This window comes from Ovis canadensis, chromosome 10 (assembly GCF_042477335.2).
Source record: "Ovis canadensis isolate MfBH-ARS-UI-01 breed Bighorn chromosome 10, ARS-UI_OviCan_v2, whole genome shotgun sequence".
Lineage (NCBI taxonomy): Eukaryota > Metazoa > Chordata > Mammalia > Artiodactyla > Bovidae > Ovis > Ovis canadensis.
In genome coordinates this window covers 40,270,970-40,293,260 of record NC_091254.1, presented here as the reverse complement: position 1 = coordinate 40,293,260, position 22,291 = coordinate 40,270,970, and the positions used below count along the sequence as shown (strand labels likewise).

Sequence of the window (22,291 nt, the reverse complement as noted above, 5' to 3'; positions counted from 1 at the left end):
TTCTGCTTCTGTTAGGTCCATGCTATTTCTGTCCTTTATTGAGCCCATCTTTGCATGAAATGTTCCCTTGGTATCTCTAATTTTCTTGAGATCTCTAGTCTTTCCCATTCTATTGTTTTCCTCTATTTCTTTGCATTGATTACTGAGGAAGGCTTTCTTATCTTTCCTTGCTATTTCAAGATATACATACAGCATTTTAACACATATATTCATCCTTTTCAGTAACCACATTGAAGAATGACAGTGTATGGAATAGGTCTATAAATACGGTATTTTCAAATTCTGAAATTGTTTTTTTTTTTTTTAATCTGTACTTTATTTCCACCTAGTGAGTCAAAAGCCACCAAAGATAAGGAACTGACAAAATTATATCGATAGATCTATTGCTGAGTGGCATGGAACTCCTCATATTCATGCCCATATTTGTAGACTAATTTTTATAAAATGCACCCAAAGTTAACATTTGTAAATAATTAAAATAGAGTATGATAAATGTTTTCATCAAAGTATATTAAAAATGTTACACAAACTCAGTGAATAAGGCTGTCTGATTGAATAAATAAATTTTAGTTAGACTTGAAAGAATGAATGGAAATCTTCCCAAGCCAGTAAGTGGAATGCTGGCAAGATGGACAAAGGGACCACACAACACAACATGAATTGTTTGGGGAACAAAAAGATAGTGTGGGGAGATAAGGAAAAGGCTGTTTGGAGCTATCCTGTGAAAGACTTTGTCAGCAGAGCATAAGAGGATTTTTATTTGGGAAAATGACAAAGCATAGAAATTAAGTGTCATGCTAACTAATAAATGCTTGTTATTGTTTAGTTGCTAAATTGATCCAACTCTTTTACAGCCCTATGGATTGTAGCCCACCAGGCTTTCCTGTCCATGAGATTTCCCAGGCAGGAATACTGGAGCAAGTTGCCATTTCCTTCTCCAGGGGATCTTCTGACCCAGGGATCAAACCTGCATCTCCTGCATTGGCAGGCAGATTATTTGCCACTGACCCACCCATGAAGGCTTTAACTAATAAATTTTATATAGTGCAAAATCTCAATCTAAACACCATTCTTTTCCTAGACAGTGTGTTGCTGTAGATACATTTGAAATTTTTCCAAGTGCAAGAGTCTCATTGAACATTTCTGCTCTCTAAAGTTAACCTGCTGAATTTTGGCCCACTGGTCTAATCTGTCATCCACAGAGGTTTCTCAGTACAGATGAACTGACAGTCATTCACAGACTGTGCATTCAATGTCATTTATAAAAACATTATTTAAAATATCTTTGGTGTTTTTGAAGTGTTTTAAACAACCTATACCAACACCATCTGTTAACTATCCTGTTTTTTAAAATGAAAGAATCCATCTGCTGTGCATTCAGTTCCTGGGTCAGGAAGATCCTCTGGAGAAGGGAATGGCCACCAACTCCAGCATTCTTCCCTGGAGAATTTCATGGACAGAGGAACCTTGAGGAGGGCTCCAGTCCCTGGGGTTACAAAGAGTCGGACATGACTGAAGCGACTAACACTCCCATGTCGCCGAGCCAGTTTCTTATTTATCCAAAACATCTCCTACTCCATTTCTCATATTTTTAAAGTAAAATATCCACACTGAATTTTATGTAAGGCTTAAGAAAGAAAAGACCCTGATGCTGGGAAAAATTGAAGGCTTGAGGAGAAGGGGGTGACACAGGATGAGATGGTTGGATGGCATCACCGACTCAATGGATGTGAGTCTGAGTGAACTCTGGGAGTTGGTGATGGACAGGGAGGCCTGGCATGCTGTGGTCCATGGGATCGCAAAGAGCTGGACATGACTGAGCGACTGATCTGAAGAAAGAAACACGAAGCTTCGTTCCCCAGGTTAATTCCATTCACTGCCAGAGGAAGTCTCGCCACCCTCTCAGCCCCTGTTCAAGTTGTCCAGTTCATCTTTTCTTTCATTCCAAGAGTTGCAAACCTTTCCATTCTGCCATTCATCTGCCATCTACCCCTCTAGACTCATAGTGAGAAATGTCGTTTGTGTGTTTTCCCCTCCCTTTCATCTTCCCTTCCTTCCTTCCTGAAAATAAACATGATCATTGTAGAAAATCTAGATAATGCTCAAAAAATTTAAAGAAGGGAGGAAAAGGGCACTCATGTGAAGATAGCTGCCTTTACCATTTTGGTATACTTATTTCTTGCTGACCTTTTTCTAAGCATACTTTTTAACATAGGGACCAAACACTATGCTATTTATTCAAGAAGTCACAAAGGTGAATAATCCATTATTTCTCTTCGTTATGCTATTTAGAGGGTTCCAAACTGGCCTAAATTTTCTATATGTTTTAGCTTTTTTTTTCCACAAGTGTGCCATGTGATTTTTAATGTAATGAAATCCTATTTAAAATATTCTGAAATCACCCTACCTTAATGATTAATCAGAATCCTACCACATAATATTCAGTCTAAAACAGAGATTCTACATTTATCATCATGTATAGTCTTAAAGTATGGCTTATCAAATTTCCTTTAAAAAGCATAGAGCAGTTTTCTGTGTTCACTCCATTAAGAAGATTGTTAAGTTAGCATGCTGCACTTAAATTCAACAATATTTTCTCAAACCTTTTTAATTGCATTTTTTATGTTAAAAAATGCTGTTTATGAATATCCCCTTTGTTGGTCTGCTCTAAGAAATACTGCTTACATATGAATATTTTGAATTAGGAATAAATGAAATTCTGTTTTGCTATCAGAACCAAATTGTAAAAATGCACTGCTTGTCTTTGAAAATCAGTATACTCTATTAGCAGGCCCTGTCAATATAAAAAGTGCATTCCATTTCCACCTCTTGCTCTAATAACCTTTTCTGTGTTACTCTGAGGCAGTTCACATAATCAGAGTATATTGTCAGCTTACTGGAGTTGGGGAAGCATGAAATGAAAATCACGTTAATATTGATCCAATTCTTTTACGTGCAAGTGTCCTTGATGTCCTTTTCCACAGAGCAATAACTGTTGATGTTAGGTAGCCATTTTCTTTTATTTCTTGTAGTCTAGCAAATCGTTTACAAGCATAACTAATGTGAATAAGAACTTACCACTTAGAAGACTAATCTGTCAACATTCCATCTTAATTAATGCCCATATTGCTAATTCTGCATATTTATCCTCCCACTGAAATATTTTCGGGGTGCTTCTCAGAGAACAGCCTACTGACAGATATAAGGTCTGTGTCTCGTTTAAAACAATCAAAAGTCTGCAAAAGTTACTCATTTCATTAGTAAAATCACAAAGGATGCTGCACTCTAATTTTATGTGATCCAATGATATGCTAGATGGATCATAAATAGTAGCATCAGTTATTAGTTCAGGGAAGGATTACCATTTCTGAATCAAATTCGTTATAAATTTGAAACTAGTATCTTGGTAGTTTTATGGTGATATAGGTAGTATCTATTTTGGATTGTAAAATATGTTCTCTGTCAACAAAAACGAACTGAAGTAAGAACCATGATTAAATCCAGTGCATTCAGACTAAAATACCGACAACTGAGGAAGGAGTCTAAACTGTCCAGATTTTTTATCTATATTTATTAAATGTGGTCAGTAACTTCAGATTTTTTATTTAAAGTCTGTTTGAAACAACAGATGGGAATTGTCTATTTGAATAGAAACAGTCTGTTTCACTTATGAAAGTACATGCTTTCATAAAATAATTTTGTATTGATAAAGCAAGGCTCCTGACTCAGCATCAAATATAAAGGAGAAAAAAAAGATCCTGAGATTTCCAGTCATTCTTTCCAATAGTGTTTTTATTCAGTGTCACTTTAACAGTCTTCACCATTAGGATTTTTCTGTTACAAAGACTGTTTTTCCTTCAATCCTATTCTGTACAGAAGAGTATTTTTTTAGTCCTTGGTCTTTAGCAGATCTTTATTTCTCTGTCATCATCATTCATGCTTCTTAAGAAAGGAAATGCTGTTTGTACTATAAAGTCAAAGGCAGAATTTAATTTTGAATTTAAATTGTTTATGGAGAGAATTATTTATCTTTTAGTAAATGATTGTTACAGTAAAGTTTGTTCTATATATGTATCTGCTGCTTTTATCTCCATTAAGATTGGCATAAAATATTTTTGAGTGGTAGACTTCTCAATACAACAAAAAGCATTTTTTCATCTTTTTTGAAATGTTCAAAATTGTAAACCTCTCGGTAATACATTAATTCATATGTAGTATTACATGAGATATTATCACCATATCTCATGTAATCAGCAGAGAGGTATATTTATCTTAAAATCTTTTTCTCTTAAAGTGGAAATTAAATAATATCATTTGGAGTTATTAAAAGCACTATTCTGTGAAGGTATTTCTTGCTCTGATTTCAACTTTAATGAGAAAAACCAACCTCTATTTTAAAATTTGCCAAAGTATCATATGTCATTAATAGTCCTAGTCCATTTTGTCAAAACACATTTTCCAAGCTAAAAATGTTGTGAAATGCTATATATTGAAAAGAATTTCTTCCCCAAAAATGAATGCCATCTTAAACTGATTTCAAGATGTTTAGAAACGTTAGAATTTCCTAGTAATATATTTACATAAAATTAAAATGAGATGAAATTTCCATTCTTTCCATCTCCTTCCAATGATAGAAGAAAATTACGTACTATATGGATCATTTATATAATTCTATAAAACAAATTATCAACAAATTATCAAACAAATGTCAACTTTGTTGAGAAAGCAGTATTTTCCCTTATGTAAGATACTACAAATATTTATATTCTTAAGATGCCTCTATTCAAAATCAAAAACAAATTTCAAATATATTGATCCTTATATCATTTTATTTAATAATACCTTTAAGTGAATGATATGATTATTGAGGGAAAACAATTTTTAATGTAAGCTATTTACACTCTCTTCAACTTTACAAACACTTCTTGGTACCTGCCTACATGCTGTCCTTTCTGTCTTGAGGAAGCATCTGATTTAATGGAGGCATGGAAGGCTCATATTGCCTTGTAATGAATATAAACAGAGTATCACAACACCATGGTGACAGGAAGATTAATCCCAACTGAAGGAAGGAAAACCATTATTGAATAATCAGTATCTGCTGGGTATTGTGCTCATAAAACCTAAGATGCATTTGGTAGCTTATTTGAGTTTTTTGATCCTCACATCAGCCTGCATTTTTCCCTCTTTGCATAAACCTTAGGCAGCAGTGTTATAATCAGTAAAGAATTGGTTGTATTCTTGTTCAGTTTTAAGTTAAGGACTTAGTAAACTCTTTGTAATACTCTTGTTAGTTTATTTTCTCAACATTTTAACAAAATATTTTAAGAGCTTATTATGGGAGATGTGATAGATGTGGGTTTGATCCCTGGGTCAGAAAGATTCCCTAGAGAAGGAAATGGCAACCCACTCCAGTATTCTTGCATGGACAGAGGAGCCTGGTGGGCTACAGTCCGTAGGGTCACAAAGAGTTGGACACGACTGAGCGACTAACACTGTATAAATAATATTCACGCATTTCAAAGTATTTCAGCATCCATTGTCTCATTTTAACACTGCGATAATCCTTTAAGGGTTCACTTAGTAAATACTTAGTCCTCTTCCAACAGCCTAGGAAACTGAAGTTAGGAAATTGGTCTGGATTTTTTTTTTTTTAGTATGTTCTTAATGGATACTTATAGGAAAAAAGAAGGAAAGAATTGCAAATCACATAGTCCACCTTCCTCATGTATGATGAAATTGTAAAGGATGTGAAGAGAAGAGTAACTTAAGTGCTGTACTTTTTCACACTCTTCATGGGGTGCTCAAGGCAAGAATACTGAGTGGTCTGCCATCCCCTTCTCCAGTGGACCACATTTCGTTAGAACTCTCCATCACCAGCTCAGATGGACATGAGTTTGAGCAAGCTCTGGGAGTTGGTGATGTATACGGAAGCCTGCGTGCTGCAGTCCGTGGAGTCGCAATGAGTCGGACGTGACTGAGCGACTGAACTGAACTAAACTGAAGTTCTGTACATATAAAATGATTAAAATACTGATTATATATTTATTTTCATGTGCTCACTCAACAAATATTTATTGATTGCCACTTTTTTGACACTTGTTGCACTGGAAATAAAAATATAATTAGTACACCTAAATGAAAAACTTAAGAAAAAATATCAAAAATAAAAGTATATTGGGACTATATATAAGATACAAAATGTATGCAGTGAAGAGAGTAATCAAACTGAATCTTGAAGAACAGGGCAGGTGAGCAAATTCCATGTAAGAGAAACTCCACATGTCATACTTAAAGGTTTGAAACAGTGTGGCATGTTTGGTAACAAAAGCTTTCAGCTCTTGGGGATCACAAGGTGTGAAGAGGTCAAATTGGTAAATTAGTGAGATTAAATAGGCAGGGAGAGGATCATGAGTTATAGACCATATACTTAAATTGTACAGATCAAATAACATTGAGAAGAGATTCTCACAGAGTAAATATACATAATATAGGTAAATACACAGGTAGGTAGGTAGGTAGATACATACATATATACATCCATGTATTATTTGTAATAAATGAAAAGGACATTTCCAAACATTTCTAAGAATAAGTAATAACTAATATACAACTGATAAATATGCCACACTAAAATTGGCTTGCTATGGGTTTATATCTTTTCTTTGTGCATTAGCAAAACAGACATGATATTTTGCTTACCTATTATTATAAATTACTTTTTTCCTTATTGATATAGATATTTAATTTATTTGTTGTTTACCTATTATTATAAATTAAATTTTTTCCTTATTAGTATAGATATTTTAGAGTTGACTATAGAATAATTCCTTAAACAGAAATAAACTACTGAATAGTACTTTTCTGTATACTGACTGCTTGTGTTTATCAGTAGAAAAAGATATGATGGGCAAATGAAATAATTTATTTGCCTTAATTGTCCAGACTTTCCAGTTAGACATATTCTCTTAATATTATCAAGATAAGCTAATATGTCTGATTTCTGTATTTTAACATATACTTGTTTAAAATAACAATAAAATTTTTAAGTGATAATTATTATAATAGTAATGCTAGAGTATAGTAACAGTACTAAAACTAGAAACATCTTAGTTTTCTTGTTAACTTCACTTTTAATATATATTTTGTTTCATATAGATCCTTATTATTAAGAGAAATATGAGAGGAGCTTTATTTAGGTTCATGTAATGCCATGTACTGTATTAGATAACATTTTCACATACAGAGCTTTAAGCATATTTACATACTAAGAAATCTAACGTGTATAGGATAGTTTCCTGGATTTGTTATTTGTAATATGATGTGGAAAATACTTGAAGTGTAATTTTGGATTTGACTTCTTGAATCTATAATTTGATGGGATTTTTTTATTCTGAAACCATTCAAATGTTATGGCATTTTAATGTTTTCCTGGAAAGTAAGCATATATGTCTATCCTGTGCAGGTTTACACATAATTCACATTTTCGAATCTAAGGCTTTCTGGTGGTTTGTGGTACCCGCTCGTTAATTTCTTGATGAATGGCTAAAGAGGCCAAGAGGTGCTCTCAGTCCAACATGTCTTCTGAAGATAGATGATCTCAGATAAATTCCCTTCCCAATCAGATTTTGATTTGTTGGGTGTTAAACCAATTCTTCCTAAGGACAGTGTTTATAAGCCTTGTAATGAGACAGCCCTTTGAGACCTTACCTCTTTTTGCCTGTAATTTTGATAAATGAAAGTCTAATTCATAAAGGATATTGTGATTGAAAAGCACCTTTGGATCTCATACACATTAATTTAGATAAATGTTTGGTGCAGTACCATAAAATTAGGAAGTTTACCGAGCTGCAAACTGATAATACTTCAACAGGGATGGTAAGTTCTGGTGTGTTGGTAGGAATTCATTTACTATATATCTTTTAAACACACAGTTGTTTTGCTGCTTTAAAACTAGAGGGGGTAACACTGAAAGCTTAATATACGTTTGAGAGCTCACATTCCTTTAACTGCAATTTGTTTATTGGTAAATTTTAATTTTAATAACACAAGGGTAATGTAAAGCCTTTTTTTTTAAGACAAAGCAGAATACAGACTGTTGTGATATGAGCAAAAACTTACTTTATCAAGCTGACTCATGCATGGGTAAAGGAGGTTATTGACTATTTCTTGTTAAGAACCAAGTTCCCTTTTGTGTTAATACATAAGATTCTTCAACTATCTCTCAAACTGAAGGCAGTTCACCAAGAATCTCTGAGACATCCTGGGATTTTCAGGTTAAGAGATATCCAGAAGTAACTTTTATTCATTTATTCAGTATTTATGAGAACTTGCTCTGTCCTAGGCAGTGTGCTGAGAACTGGGCATACCAAGACAGAAGGATGTTTCTAGTCATCAAGGAAGGAGCTTCCAGGCTCTGTGGAGATAACAAGCACACACCAATTATAATACATGTAACTACTGTAGTAGCAGGACTTATGAGATATGATGGATGTATAGGGAAAGAGCACACAGACCTACCTAAAGAATTCAGAGAGGGGAACTCGGGATGTGTAGACTTGAACTTCAGTTCAGCAAGTGTTTGTGGCACACGTGCTTATTACCAGGTACTGATGCTGCAGAATGAAGCTACAGCCCAGAGGAGAAGACATACTTGTAATGGAGAGCACCCACTCAGTATGGTTGAGTTCTATGTAGACTGCGAAAGTATGGGTTGTTTAGGAAAGGCACCCAAAAGAGGTGAGTTTTGAAGGCCAAGTTGGAATTAGCCAAACAAAGGAGGAAGGGGAGAACATACCTTATTGAGGGAATGCTTTTAACACAGATAAAGAGATCCAAGAAAGCATGACATATTCTGGAAGCTATAAATGGTTCAGTATTGCTCGTGGGAGAGTAAGAAAAGGTTAAACAAAACTGGTAATGAGAGGATAAAAGGCCTTAATCAGTCATACTAAGGAGCTTAGATTTTATCTTAGGGTATAAGCCTTGCGTTGAGTGTTGTTGATTGGAGGAGTTAATAAATAATATTAAGCAGGAAAATATTTTCAAGTTGTTAGTATTGAAATAAAATAATACTTTGACAGAAATATGAAGGATGGTGTGAATAAGGGAGCTCTCAAGGCCTTCTAAACCAAAATGATGATGGCTTGAATTACAGCTGAGACCATCACCTTACAGGGTGAATCATGTGTCTGTGGCTTAATGAAGTATATTGATCAAAATAGGAGGAGGTGAAGGAACAAGAGATAATTCGTTCATTTAGGGAAATGTGGTAGAGAAGGAAATGGCAACCTACTCCAGTGTTCTTACCTGGAGAATCCCAGGGGTGGGCTGCCGTCTTTGGGGTCGCATGGAGTCGGACACAACTGAAGCAATGCAGCAGCAGGGAAATGTGGAATTAGGAATATCTAGCTGAATATGTCTAGTAGACATATGGCTATAAAGGCCTCAGGAGAGAGTTCTTGGTTGTTAATCTTTGGATTTGCCTCTTTGTTCCAAAAGGTGCAAGCTTCGAATTTCTCAAATTAAGATACTAAGCAAGCAACAAACAGCATATAGATAGCTGCCCCCAGAAGATCACTGTTGGGCTGGCTTTATATCACCAAGACTCCAAATGAAATAAAGATAAGGTTCTGGAGCATTCAGTAATCAGTCCTCAATCTTTTATTCCAGAAATGAGAATCATCTGTGGGCCAATGAAAGAAGACTACACATATAAGCCATTTAAGTCTCCTCACATTCCAAGCAGCATTGATCTCTAATAGTACTGCTTGTTTTCTTAAGTGTTTATTGAAAGATATACTTAACAATCCATTACTTTATACTGTTAAGTTGTATTTAAACTGGGCTCTCTAAATGCTATTATGCAGTAAAAGCTAGAATGACAGAGTATACCTCTCAGCCAATGACACAGTGCCACTGTGACATGACTGTGTACCTCAACATGTATTTTTTACTCCTCTATGGACTACCTTTGAGTCAGTTTGTTAATGTTTTAGCAAACAGAATTGGCTCTGAATCACTAACAAAAAAGAATTGTGAATGCTGCAAAGAAAGAAGCTAACAGTTTGGTTTACAGTGCAAGTTTTACCACAGCTAGATGCTTAACCAAGAAATGGTTGAGCAAATATCAGTAGACAGGAAGGACTGTTGGAAATCTCTATATTGGGCCTAGGAGAATTAACCAAAAGTATTCATTGTTCACTGGATTTTTGGCCAAAGGCATGACAAGATTTGGAAAGTAATTACATGTATACACAAAACCATAGCATCCCCTGAAACTATGATACAAAAATACTGTATAGCAATGATTTGTTATGCCTCCATTTCAGAAATGGACTTCTCTGGTAGTTCAGCTGATAAAGAATCCACCTGCAATGCAGGAGACCCTATTTCGATTCCCGGGTCAGGAAGATCCCCTGGAGAAGGGGTAGGCTACCCACTCCAGTATTCTTGGGCTTCCCTGGTGGCTCAGGCGGTAATGAATCTGCCTGCAGTGTGGGAGACCTGGGTTTGATCCCTGAGTTGGGAAGATATCCTTGAGAAGGGAAAGGTTACACACTCCAGTGTTCTTGCCTGGAGAATGCCATGGACAGAGGAGCCTGGCAGGCTACAGTCCATGGTATCGCAAAGAGTCGGACCCAACCGAGCAACTTTCACTTTTATTTCAGGAATATATACAGCACGCCAAATGAAATGTGAAGATACTTTTCTAGTTAATGCTGCTCTTTGAACCTTACACCCTAATACTAAAGTTGGAACACAGTAAATTAAACCATATTCCTCCATGTTGAATTCCAACTTCAGGTGACATGAAATACAGGTATTTCTTAGCTATATATATATATATATATATATATATAAAATTTACTTGTAGCTCCGATAATTTCACATTCATTATCACCTGCCAAAGCAGATGTCTAAATGTAAATATTGAAATATTTGTTAAGGAGTCAAATCCATGAGACATTTAAATGCATTATAATTTCTGACATTCACATGGATTAACATGTTAATGCTAGGCCAACTAATTTTTCTCAGTTACTTTTTGTGTGTTTGAATTTTAGCCATTTGTACCACTTTCATTGTTGTTTAGTCGCTAAGTTTTGCCCAACTCTTTTGCTACCCTATGAACTGGAGCCCGCCAGGCTTCTCTGCCCATGGGATTTCCCAGGCAAGAATATTGGAGTGGGTTGCCATTCTGTTCTCCAGGGCAGGGGATCTTCCCGACTCGGAAATACTGAACCCGCATCTCTTGCATTGACAGGCAGATTATTTACCCTTGAGCCACCAGGGAAGCCCTTGTGCTACCTTATATATATCAAAATAAGGATATCATGGCTAATTCAGTTCAGCCAATTGCTCAGTTATGTCTGACTCTGAGACCCCATGGACTGCAGCACACCAGGCTTCCCTGTCTATCACCAGCTCCTGGAGCTTACTCAGACTCATGTCCATCAAGTTGGTGATGCCATCCAACCATCTCATCCACTGTCATCCCCTTCTCCTCATTGCTAAGGAAATAGCTGTTTTGAAGTATTTATACTTTATGCCTACATCTTTCCTTACTCTTTCTGTGGCTTTCCAATAGCAGCCATTTCTCCCTTCAGGTGTGAATGCTTTCTTGTTTTCTTCATACTTATCTACTTTTGTGAATGATCTGATCAGTTGATTATCTGATTCACACTAAAGTGTAATTGTGTAAGTGTGTGTAACATTTATGGATCAGAAAACCTAGTTTGTGGTGAAGTACAGATTTTTTTTTTGTAGAAAGTACAGTGATCTTAGAATGCCAAGTTCTAGGTTCCCCAACCATGCATGTGGCTTTCTCCGCCTGTTTCCTCACCTGTAACATTAACACCCCTTGCCTTTCTCACAGAGTTATTTAAACCAAACTAAATACAAAAGGTACATTTTTTTCTATAGTTGAAAGTAATATGTAAATACAGTATATATCTATAAGAAAGTAATAGCTTTTTCTCTAACACTTACTGAAAGTAAAACAATCACAGTGACCTAATTTACTATATTTTGGTTGTGATTAGGGACTGAAGAAGATGTGGTAAAGTCAAAGAAAACATTCAGAAGTCAAGCGATAGTGAATCAGAATGCAGAGACAGAGCTTATGCTGGAAGGAGATGACGATGCGGTCAGTCTACTCCAAGAGAAAGAAATTGACAATCTTGCAGGTAAATTGTTATTTTTTTATTTGTTGTAAGTAATAAGTGCACACGATATTTGTGAATTTGAAGTCAATCTCCAGTGAATAAGCTTGTGCCAGTGGTTGGAACAGTGCTCAGTCATCTTAATGTTAATAATTTATCTAATTTCTAATATTGAAAAGAGGAAACTACACATCAGGCTAATGGTAAATAAATAGCATCTACTGTCTGTGTAATGAAGAGCAACTTTTAATGTAGAAAAAATAATGGAGAGCACAAATTGTTCTCACTAACTGCCTAAATGATTGGGGGTGAGGGTGGCAAGGGGAACACGATGGTAATGTAACCTGTGACTAACATGCTAACAGCTATGAAAAATAGTTACTTCAACCAGGTGACTGTGGAATTAGCCATTTCCTCCCTGCTGTCACTCTTGGGAATTCTTTCCCCATTTCTGTTTTTTCTCTGTTCCCACAGCTCTAATCCCCATTACTACAAAACATTCACTGCATGCCCACTCTGTTTTCACTCTGTTCTGGTGCTCATCTAAGGTCAATTCAGAGCAGCAAATCAATGGCCCGATGGGTTATAGATGTCTTAGTGTTGGCCCATAACCATTTTGGGGTTTTAAACCACTTTGAGAATTCGATGAAAGTAGATTGTTTCATGAAGATACCCATACAGTCCTGTACAGAGAGCTCACTGACCCCTGGAAACCAATCTGTGGAATCATATCCTAGATCTCAGACTAAAAACTCCTGCTTTAGAGCCTCAAAAGAGGCTGAGTCTTAACCTTTATTCTGCATTTTCACCCCATACAACTTCGGAGTGGCGGATGGCAACAGAGAAGTGGACTTATAATCATTCTTCTGTTTACAAAATAGTGCTCCTTTTTCTAGAAGTGTGCCAAAAATTACCTGGCATGTTTTAGGAATGTCTCCAACCATATTTCTGCCAGTTAGAAATCTCTCATTTTACCAAAGAGAAGTTATTGTTGATTGTAAACTGGAGACAGCACATTATTGTCCCTCTCCTAGAAAATGTTTAATAAGGCTGTTCTAATACCAGCTCTTGGATGTCCCTATGTTATTAGCAATTCTGTATCATGAAAATGATTTGTCCTTTTCAAAACTAATCTTAAGTCTATAAACCAATGCTTGCCTCAGATTCCTAAGTAAATGTTCAAGTTTTGATTCTGTTGTTTTTGTATTTGTTAAAAATACTTCAGAGATTTTTATCTGAGGCCATTTGGCAATTTAAGCAAATGAAGTCATTATTTCTTTTTGCCACAATTTTTTGTTTTGTTTTGTTTTTCTGGTCTTACTCTTGATCCTAATGAACTGGAGAATATTCACAAACATGATTCCCGATATTTTTAGATAATGTGTTGTCTTTCCTCATTCCCATATCCTCGCAGATATGTTCAGTAATTATACAGTTATTTAGTTGAGCATCTCTGGACTTTAGTTTCCACTAAAGGTAATTAATTAATACAAATTTGGTTATTGCCAAAGTTTGAAGTTTATTATGATAAGATCTGCCCAGTAATACCAGAGGCAAAATCTGATAAAGGTTAATAACTCCTTTGTATTTCTCTCTTTTAAGAGTAGACAGAGTAATTATTAATATTAATTTATGCTTATAAGCAAAATTCTCAAAATAACCTTAAGTTAAAATACTTGAAGAACAAAGAAAGTAGACTTGAATTAAATTGTTTAAAAATCCAATTGTGCAACCCTTAACCAATTCACTCTCTCAGTACTCCTCCCACTTCTGTCTTTTAAACAGATTTTTCTTTGAGCAAATTTGCTCCTTTCCCTTTCCACCTGGTCCTAACTCATAGCCTCTGTAGAATCCTTGTGTCTGAAAAACCTTGCAAAGTGTCCTAAAACACTGATCTTCTACCAGATCTTCAGTGTTCATGTTTAAATCAGCAGTGCACAGATGCGATCCTGATCTCTGAATGCGGGAGGCAAGAAGTAGGGTATGGATGTTTTGTGAAGCGAGAAGCAAGGGTCACAGAAAGCATCTGTATAGTTTGTAGGTGTCTCATAGATTCATTTTGTAAATACTAAAGCCTGTTTACTAATCTGGACTGCTGTGATAGTGACAGTGTTACAGAAAAATAATTTGGAAAGTTGGTTACAAACCAGTATTTTTACGTTCAAAAAATCAGCTGCTAATAAGTTTTAAACCATATATATATATATATAATTTATTGTTCTAACGAATTCTGGTCCAAATACTTATCTCTGTCTCAGAAATTAAAATTTGTTAATTAATAATGCCTTTCTTAGGGTCAGTTTCTGTTTATAGGGGAAAAAAACAGTAAGAATAGCTAGCATGTCTTGCTAGAAACCAGTGTTTGAAGAGCTTCATGTGTAATAACCTATATTACCTGAATTTTACAAATCAGGATATAGAGGCCACGACAAATCTAAGTAGCTTGCATAAGGTTAAGAAGTATATAAATAATATACTTCCTTAGAAATTCATAGTATATGGCATGAACTAAAATGAACCAAGTAGTGTATTTAAATAAATATGTATATATATTTAAATACTCTTCTGAAATGATGTAGAATAAGACCCTTGGTTTATAACTCAATTTTTATAGACTCCCAGTATACTGTACGTAAAAGTTTATGAATAGGCCTGGTAATTAATTTTACCTTTATATATGGGTTCCCCCAAATCATCTTGTAAGTTAAAATCTGACAGAGCATTTTTGGCACAATTGGATTTAAATATGGACCCTTTCTCATGTTTTCTCCATTTTCTTTTAGTTTTAATAAAGATAAAATGTCAACAAAGTTCTACAGTTTTAAATGTCATACAGTTTTCTGTTTCACTTTTAGTTCCTTTTCTTCCCAAGCTGTTCATCTCAAGAGGCAAGTTAAATAAATGTGTGATTATTAATTGCTCAATTTATTATGTATTTTGCAAATGGCTAATATGATTATAATATAGAACTATGTCAATCAATTCAGTAATTATTACAATAACACCTAACTTAATTTATTTAAATTGCTGTTTTAGTTTGTAGTGATTGACCAATGTGAATTAGTACCTAAGATACCCTATGTAACTAAAATTTTCAATTTACTAATTATATTTCTACTTAAAACATTGAAATTACTTTAATTCAACTGATTTTAGTCTAAAATCTCATTTATTTTCATCTGAAATTTAATTTGGCAAGTTATTTCTTCAAACAGTTGTTGGGTAAAATTTAAAATTAACTCAAATTTATGTGAATTGACAAGTGAATGATTTAATTGATTGAAAGACTTTTCTCCCACTGATAAAATGTATTTCATTTCTTTTTAGAGTAGTAATTCTGTCACATATCTGGAAAACAATAGAAATATTTTACATAATAGAATTATAATGCATATGGATTCCGTTATTATTACTTCCAAATGTTAGTAATTTTGCTAATTTAGGGAATTCTGAGTTAATGACAATGGTCCTTTATGCTTTATCAGCTCTGTAAGTGGTAGAAAAATGTTTTGTGTGTATGTAAGCTATTATTACCAACAATCCACCCATATACTTAATGTCAAATAACTGAAAAGATTTTCTGTAAGCCCACATCACCAATGTTCAGACTTCTCTTTCCACCCAAAATGTCCTTGATACATCTCTGCAGTACACCATCCCTTATCTCCTGCTATCAAAATCTCTACCCTTTTTAATACCTACTTAAATACAATACTTTATGAAATACTCGCTAGCCAATCTTAGCTTCCCATAACAGTTTTTGGCAGCAACTTTTCTGTTGCCATACAATTGACTCATTTAAAGTGCACAATGATTTTAATGATTTTTGTATATTTACAGTTATGTAACCATCACCACCATTTAAGAACATTTCATCACCCCAAGAAGAAATCTCGTACTCTTTAGCTATTCCTCCCAAAATTCTCATCTTCCCTCCACAGCCCTAGAGGATCATTAACCTGCTTTCTGTCTCCATACATTTGCTTATTCTGCACATTTCATATCAATGGAATCATATGATATGGAGTCTTTTGTGACTAGTATCTTTTAGTTATCATAATGTTTTAAAGCTCATCCATGTTGTAACGTGTATGTCTTTTTTTTACTGTGAATAATATTCCATTGTTGGACTGTATCACATTTTATTTTTCCATCCTTCATTGTTTATCAAATGTTTATGGACAGTGGGTTTGTTTTCATCTTTTGGCTATTACAATGCTGCTGTGAATATTCATTTACAACATTTTATGCAAACATATGCTTTTATTTCTCTTGGGTGTATACCTAGACATGGAATTGTTGGGTCAAATAATTATTTTTAACTTTTTGAGGAACTGCTAGACTGCTTTCCAAAGTGGCAGCATTATTTTATATTCCTGTCAGCAGTATGCAAGGGTCCAATTTCTCCACATTTTTCCCAGTGCTGGTTATTATCTATCTTCTTATTATAGCTAACCCATAAAATTTTGATTATATTATTCTCAAGATACTTTATTACTGAAGCCTTGTTTTGCAGATGCTTTTCTGTATGTTTTGTCCCTCCTTTTAGACTGTAACACTAGCAACTGTGTCTCTTGTACTTTTGAACCATGAGGAAATTGTCTAAAAAAATTACTTGCCCTTAAAATGTTCCCATTGAAAAAGTTCGTTATAGGTAAACTGGAGAGCTGAGATAATTACTGGATAATTTATACCAAAATCAAGAGACAAAATAAAACTTTTTTTAAGCTGTTGAAATTAAGTGTTTGGGGCTTGAATTATCAGATCATATATTCATACTGATTTAGTCACTCAAATAATTACTTGACTTTTCCTGAGTAAGAATACCTACAGTCAAGCTAATCTTGGTTCCATCCCAATTTCCAGGAATTATGTCACTTTAGCTAAATGTTTCTTGAGGTTCCACCATTTTTAACATCAAGATACCACTGTGAACTCTTAATCAAAAAATTGTTTTTCTCTACCACATGGAAAACATGTCCTGTAACCAATGGACTATAGTGTTGCTTTGAATATTTTTAAAAGAGTAATTATAATTAGTACAGGGAACTAGCATTAGGAGGAAGAAGTGTTAGAATGTAAGGAGTTGGATTTTTCTATGGGGGAAGGTTTTCAAAGTGGTGAGGTGGTAGATTTACAATCACACAGGTGCACACATACACACACACTTTCTAACCAAAGTCAAGAATCTGAAATTTATAAGAAATGCATTATGTGAATTTAAGACTGAGAAAAAATATAGACATAAGTAGGAGACCTAAGAGAAATAGAATGTTGTCAATGGGAGGTTCTCCTACATGACAGTTGCCTTCCTCACATGACTCACCGTTGATGTTCATAACAGTTCCCAGTGCAATTTCACTGATGTTTATTGGGCAGTAGTTGTTCAGACTGCTTTTCTCATTGTTAACTGGTAAAATTGTTTGCATTTCTTTCAATCTTTGTTCTACCAATTCAAAATGAATGCAATTATCAAATAATGTGAATAGGGGAGAAACTTGCTTAGAGTTTTTTTAATTATGCAATTTTCAGGTATTCAGCATTATAATTCAACATCTGTATACATATAAAGTGCTCACCTTCACAATTTTAATTATCTTCCATCACTGTACAGTTGACTCCCTACACCAATTTTTTAGAAATTTTTTTAAGTTTGACCATTCCTACCTCCCTAAATCTACTTGACTGCATTTTATGTACTCATTCACTTACTTATTAACACCTTTTGAGTACTTAGTGACTATGTAGAACTCTGGGGTTCAGAAACTGATAGGGAAGAAAGTCATCAGGAGAATTAGTTCTACTTCCACTCTTCACTAAATCAAGTAACCAGGAAATTATGGTATAGAGTATATCTACCCAGGTAAGTGAAAGTAGACAGTTAAGATGATCAGAGAGATAATTAGGCCTTTAAATGTTCTAACTTGGAATGTTCAGCACCGAGACAAAGTTGTTTATATAGCAAGTGAAGGGTACCTAAAAACTGAGCTAAGAAAGGAAGGTAAAGCAAAATATAGGGCAAACAAGAAGGAAGAACTCAAGATTCTAGACAGTTATAATAATGAAATGAAAGGAACAACAGAATTCTAAACCTAAGACTTTTTTTTCAAGGAAATGTTATTTAAATAAGAAAAAAAGAGTATGAGCTGAAATCACAGGAAAAAAAATATTGTAATTGTCTAATGGAATAAGAGAATAGTACTGTACATGAATACAAGGTCAGTGTTTCATAGATTGAGATAAACTCTGACTCAGATCTTGTCTGTTTGAGTTAGGCCTAACTATTCCACACAACTCAAATCAAAAAGAATTAATGAAGATTCTTTTCCTGACAAAACTAATTTTTTTTTTAAATCTCTGGCATTTGTAATTAAGTAGTTTTAATTACAAAGTCTAACTAGACTGGAGTCAATACAAATACAACCTGATATTTGTATTTAGAGGATAATAGTTTTTAAACATGCTAGATTCTCTGAAAAGCATTATTTTTTGCTCAGGATTCTTTCCTTAATTTTTAAACCCATGTGTATTTTGAGGGAAATTTAATCCATATGTCCTTGACTCAGTCACACTTAACTCATCAAAATGTTGTTTAGTAAAAGCTATTTGATGTTGAAAAAGCCTTATGAGTCTTTGTAAGTCTTTTTTTCTCTCTTTGAATTAGAAAGTTGCTTTGCAGTCATAAATAGTATACCCAAAGGGTTCATGTTCAGTTTCAAACACAGAATTCACAAAGATCTTAGAGACAGTGTTAACATATGCTTATTTCTTACCAAAGCTAAAATATTTTAACTTCTAAGTTAATTTTTAAATTCAGTTGAAAAGTTGTGAAAATCAGTGAAAGCTTCACCTTGAATATCTATCCTTCTTAGCCTTTCTTCATTATTTTTAGTGTCTCCATGGCCATTTTAGAGCCTGCAAACATTATGCTATATCCATCTTTCTTTATCTGCCAAAGTATCTTGTCTCCTCCAACCATGGATTCTGTAGTCTATAAAAGCACTTTTAAGGTACTTTTAACTGTAATGACATCCCATCAATCAAATTCTGTAAATTTAAAATATAAAAGGACATAATTCAACTATGTTTATTACACATAAACCATGATTCCGATCATATATAATTTTCTCGCTTTTTTTTTAAATTTTAAGAATAAGCATTTCATTGTTATGTTGCAGATCTTTCAAGACCACAGTGATGATGTCTCTTTCTTTCTAATAAAGCATTTTAGATGAGACCTATTTTTATTTTTTACTGTTTGTGCTGTATGGAGAGTATCCCACAAAGTAATCTCTTTCAGATTTATAGTTAAACTATAAACTATAGTTAAACTATACCACTAACATGCAAAATAGGGGTAGCTTGCAACTCAACTCAAGTACCAGTCAACCATCTCTCTCCTAAGAAGCTAATGTTTCATATGCCATGATTTAAAAAAAAAAAAAAAAGTATACAAATGAGTGAATTTTATTCACTTCTTGAAAATGTATGGGTCACCACGTTTGTTACACTTGGAGAAAAACAGTATAAGATAACAAAACTGAGACTGTGGATTTTAGTTAATTGAAGAAGAGGAAGGGGTGAGGTTTCATTATGGTGTCACTGCCTCATTCCAGAGTGTTCTGTGCTCCCTCTGAAAGAATTTGGCACTAATTCACAATTTGGTGAAAAACTGATTTTGCCCCCACATTTACAACAGTGCCATACAAAAAGTCTTTCTGCATACTGAAAATATTTAATTGATTTAATTATTTTACTTCAGTGACTTAGTGCTTCGGAGCCAGAGTCACAGCCTGCAGAAGGATCTCCAACATAAATAGCACTAAGAATAAGTTTTTACATGGAAATCCATTTATATGTAGTTATTCCAGTAGAATCTGCTCCATCAGTTTAGGCATCAGTCCAATAAAATATAAATCTAGAACTTTTTATCAGCAAAAAAGAAGAGAAAGTCGGACAGAATTTGCTGGCTCAGTTCAGTTCAGTTCAGTGGCTCAGTCGTGTCCGACTCTTTGCGACCCCATGAACTGCAGCACGCCAGGCCTCCCTCTACATCACCAACTCCCGGAGTTCACTCAGACCCACGTCCATCAAGTCAGTGATGCCATCCAGCCATCTCATCCTCTGTCGTCCCCTTCTCCTCCTACCTCCAATCCCTCCCAGCATCAGAGTCTTTTCCAATGAGTCAAATCTTCGCATGAGGTGGCCAAAGTACTGGAGTTTCAGCTTTAGCATCATTCCTTCCAAAGTAATCCCAGGGCTGATCTCCTTCAGAATGGACTGGTTGGATCTCCTTGCAGTCCAAGGGACTCTCAAGAGGCTTCTCCAACACCACAGTTCAAAAGCATCAATTATTTGGCACTCAGCCTTCTTCACAGTCCAACTCTCACATCCATACATGACCACAGGAAAAACCATAGCCTTGATTAGACGGATCTTAGTCAGCAAAGTAATGTCTCTGCTTTTGAATATGCTATCTAGGTTGGTCATAACTTTCCTTCCAAGGAGTAAGCGTCTTTTAATTTCATGGCTGCAGTCACCATCTCCAGTGATTTTGGAGTCCAGAAAAATAAAGTCTGACACTGTTTCCACTGTTTCCCCATCTATTTCCTATGAAGTGATGGGACCTGATGCCATAATTTTAGTTTTCTGAATGTTGAGCTTTAAGCCAACTTTTTCACTCTCCTCTTTCACTTTCATCAAGAGGCTTTTTAGCTCCTCTTCACTTTCTGCCATAAGGGTGGTGTCATCTGCATATCTGAGGTGATTGATATTTCTCCTGGCAATCTTGATTCCAGCTTGTGTTTCTTCCAGCCCAGCATTTCTCATGATGTACTCTGCATAGAAGTTAAATAAGCAGGGTGACAGTATACAGCCTTGACGTACTCCTTTTCCTATTTGGAACCAGTCTGTTGTTCCATGTCCAGTTCTAACTGTTGCTTCCTGACCTGCATACAGATTTCTCAAGAAGCAGGTCAGGTGGTCTGGTATTCCCATCTCTTTCAGAATTTTCCACAGTTTCTTGTGATCCACACAGTCAAAGACTTTGGCATAGTCAATAAAGCAGAAATAGATGTTTTTCTGGAACTCTCTTGCTTTTTCAGTGATCCAGCAGATGTTGGCAATTTGATATCTGGCTCTTCTGCCTTTTCTAAAACCAGCTTGAACATCTGGAAGTTCACGGTTCATGTATTGCTAAAGCCTGGCTTGGAGAATTTTGAGCATTACTTTACTAGCGTGTGAGATGAGTGCAATTGTTTGGTAGTTTGAGCATTCTTTGGCATTACCTTTCTTTGGGATTGAAATGAAAACTGACCTTTTCCAGTCCTGTGGCCACTGCTGAGTTTTCCAAATTTGCTGGCATATTGAGTGCAACACTTTCACAGCATCATCTTTCAGGATTTGAAGTAGCTCAACTGGAATTCCATCACCTCCACTAGCTTTGTTCGTAGTGATGCTTTCTAAGGCCCACTTGACTTCACATTCCAGGATGTCTGGGTCTAGGTGAGTGATCACACCATCGTGATTATCTGGGTCATGAAGATCTTTTTGTACAATTCTTCTGTGTATTCTTGCCACCTCCTCTTAATATCTTCTGCTTCTGTTAGGTCCATACCATTTCTGTCCTTTATCGAGCCCATCTCTGCATGAAATGTTCCCTTGGTATCTCTAATTTTCTTGAAGAGATCTCTAGGCTTTCCCATTCTGTTCTTGTCCTCTGTTTCTTTGCATTGATCGCTGAAGAAGGCTTTCTTATCTCTTCTTGCTGTTCTTTGAAACTCTGCATTCAGATGCTTATATCTTTCCTTTTCTCCTTTGCTTTTTGCTTCTCTTCTTTTCACAGCTATTTGTAAGGCCTCCCCAAAGAGCCATTTTGCTTTTTTGCGTTTCTTTTCTATGGGGATGGTCTTGATCCCACTCAGATCTAGGCCCTTAAATCTATTTCTCAGTTCCACTGTATAATCATAAGGGATTTGATTTAGGTCATACCTAAACGGTCTAGCAGTTTTCCCTACTTTCTTCAACAAGTCTGAATTTGGCAATAAGAAGTTCATGATCTGAACCACAGTCAGCTCCCAGTCTTATTTTTGCTGACTGTATGGAGTTTCTCCATCTTTGGCTGCAAA

The 22,291-nt window shown here is 35.2% G+C and overlaps 1 protein-coding gene across 5 annotated transcripts in view; it reads left to right on the top strand.

The window, feature by feature from the left end:
• Positions 1 to 22,291, top strand: part of NBEA (neurobeachin) — a 669,183-nt gene that overhangs the window by 410,281 nt on the left and 236,611 nt on the right. For all 5 annotated transcript variants that reach the window (XM_069601566.1, XM_069601568.1, XM_069601567.1 and 2 more), the window contains exon 39: positions 12,045 to 12,188. In XM_069601566.1, coding sequence (XP_069457667.1) covers positions 12,045 to 12,188 — 144 coding nt within the window. The remainder of the gene's footprint in view (positions 1 to 12,044; positions 12,189 to 22,291) is intronic.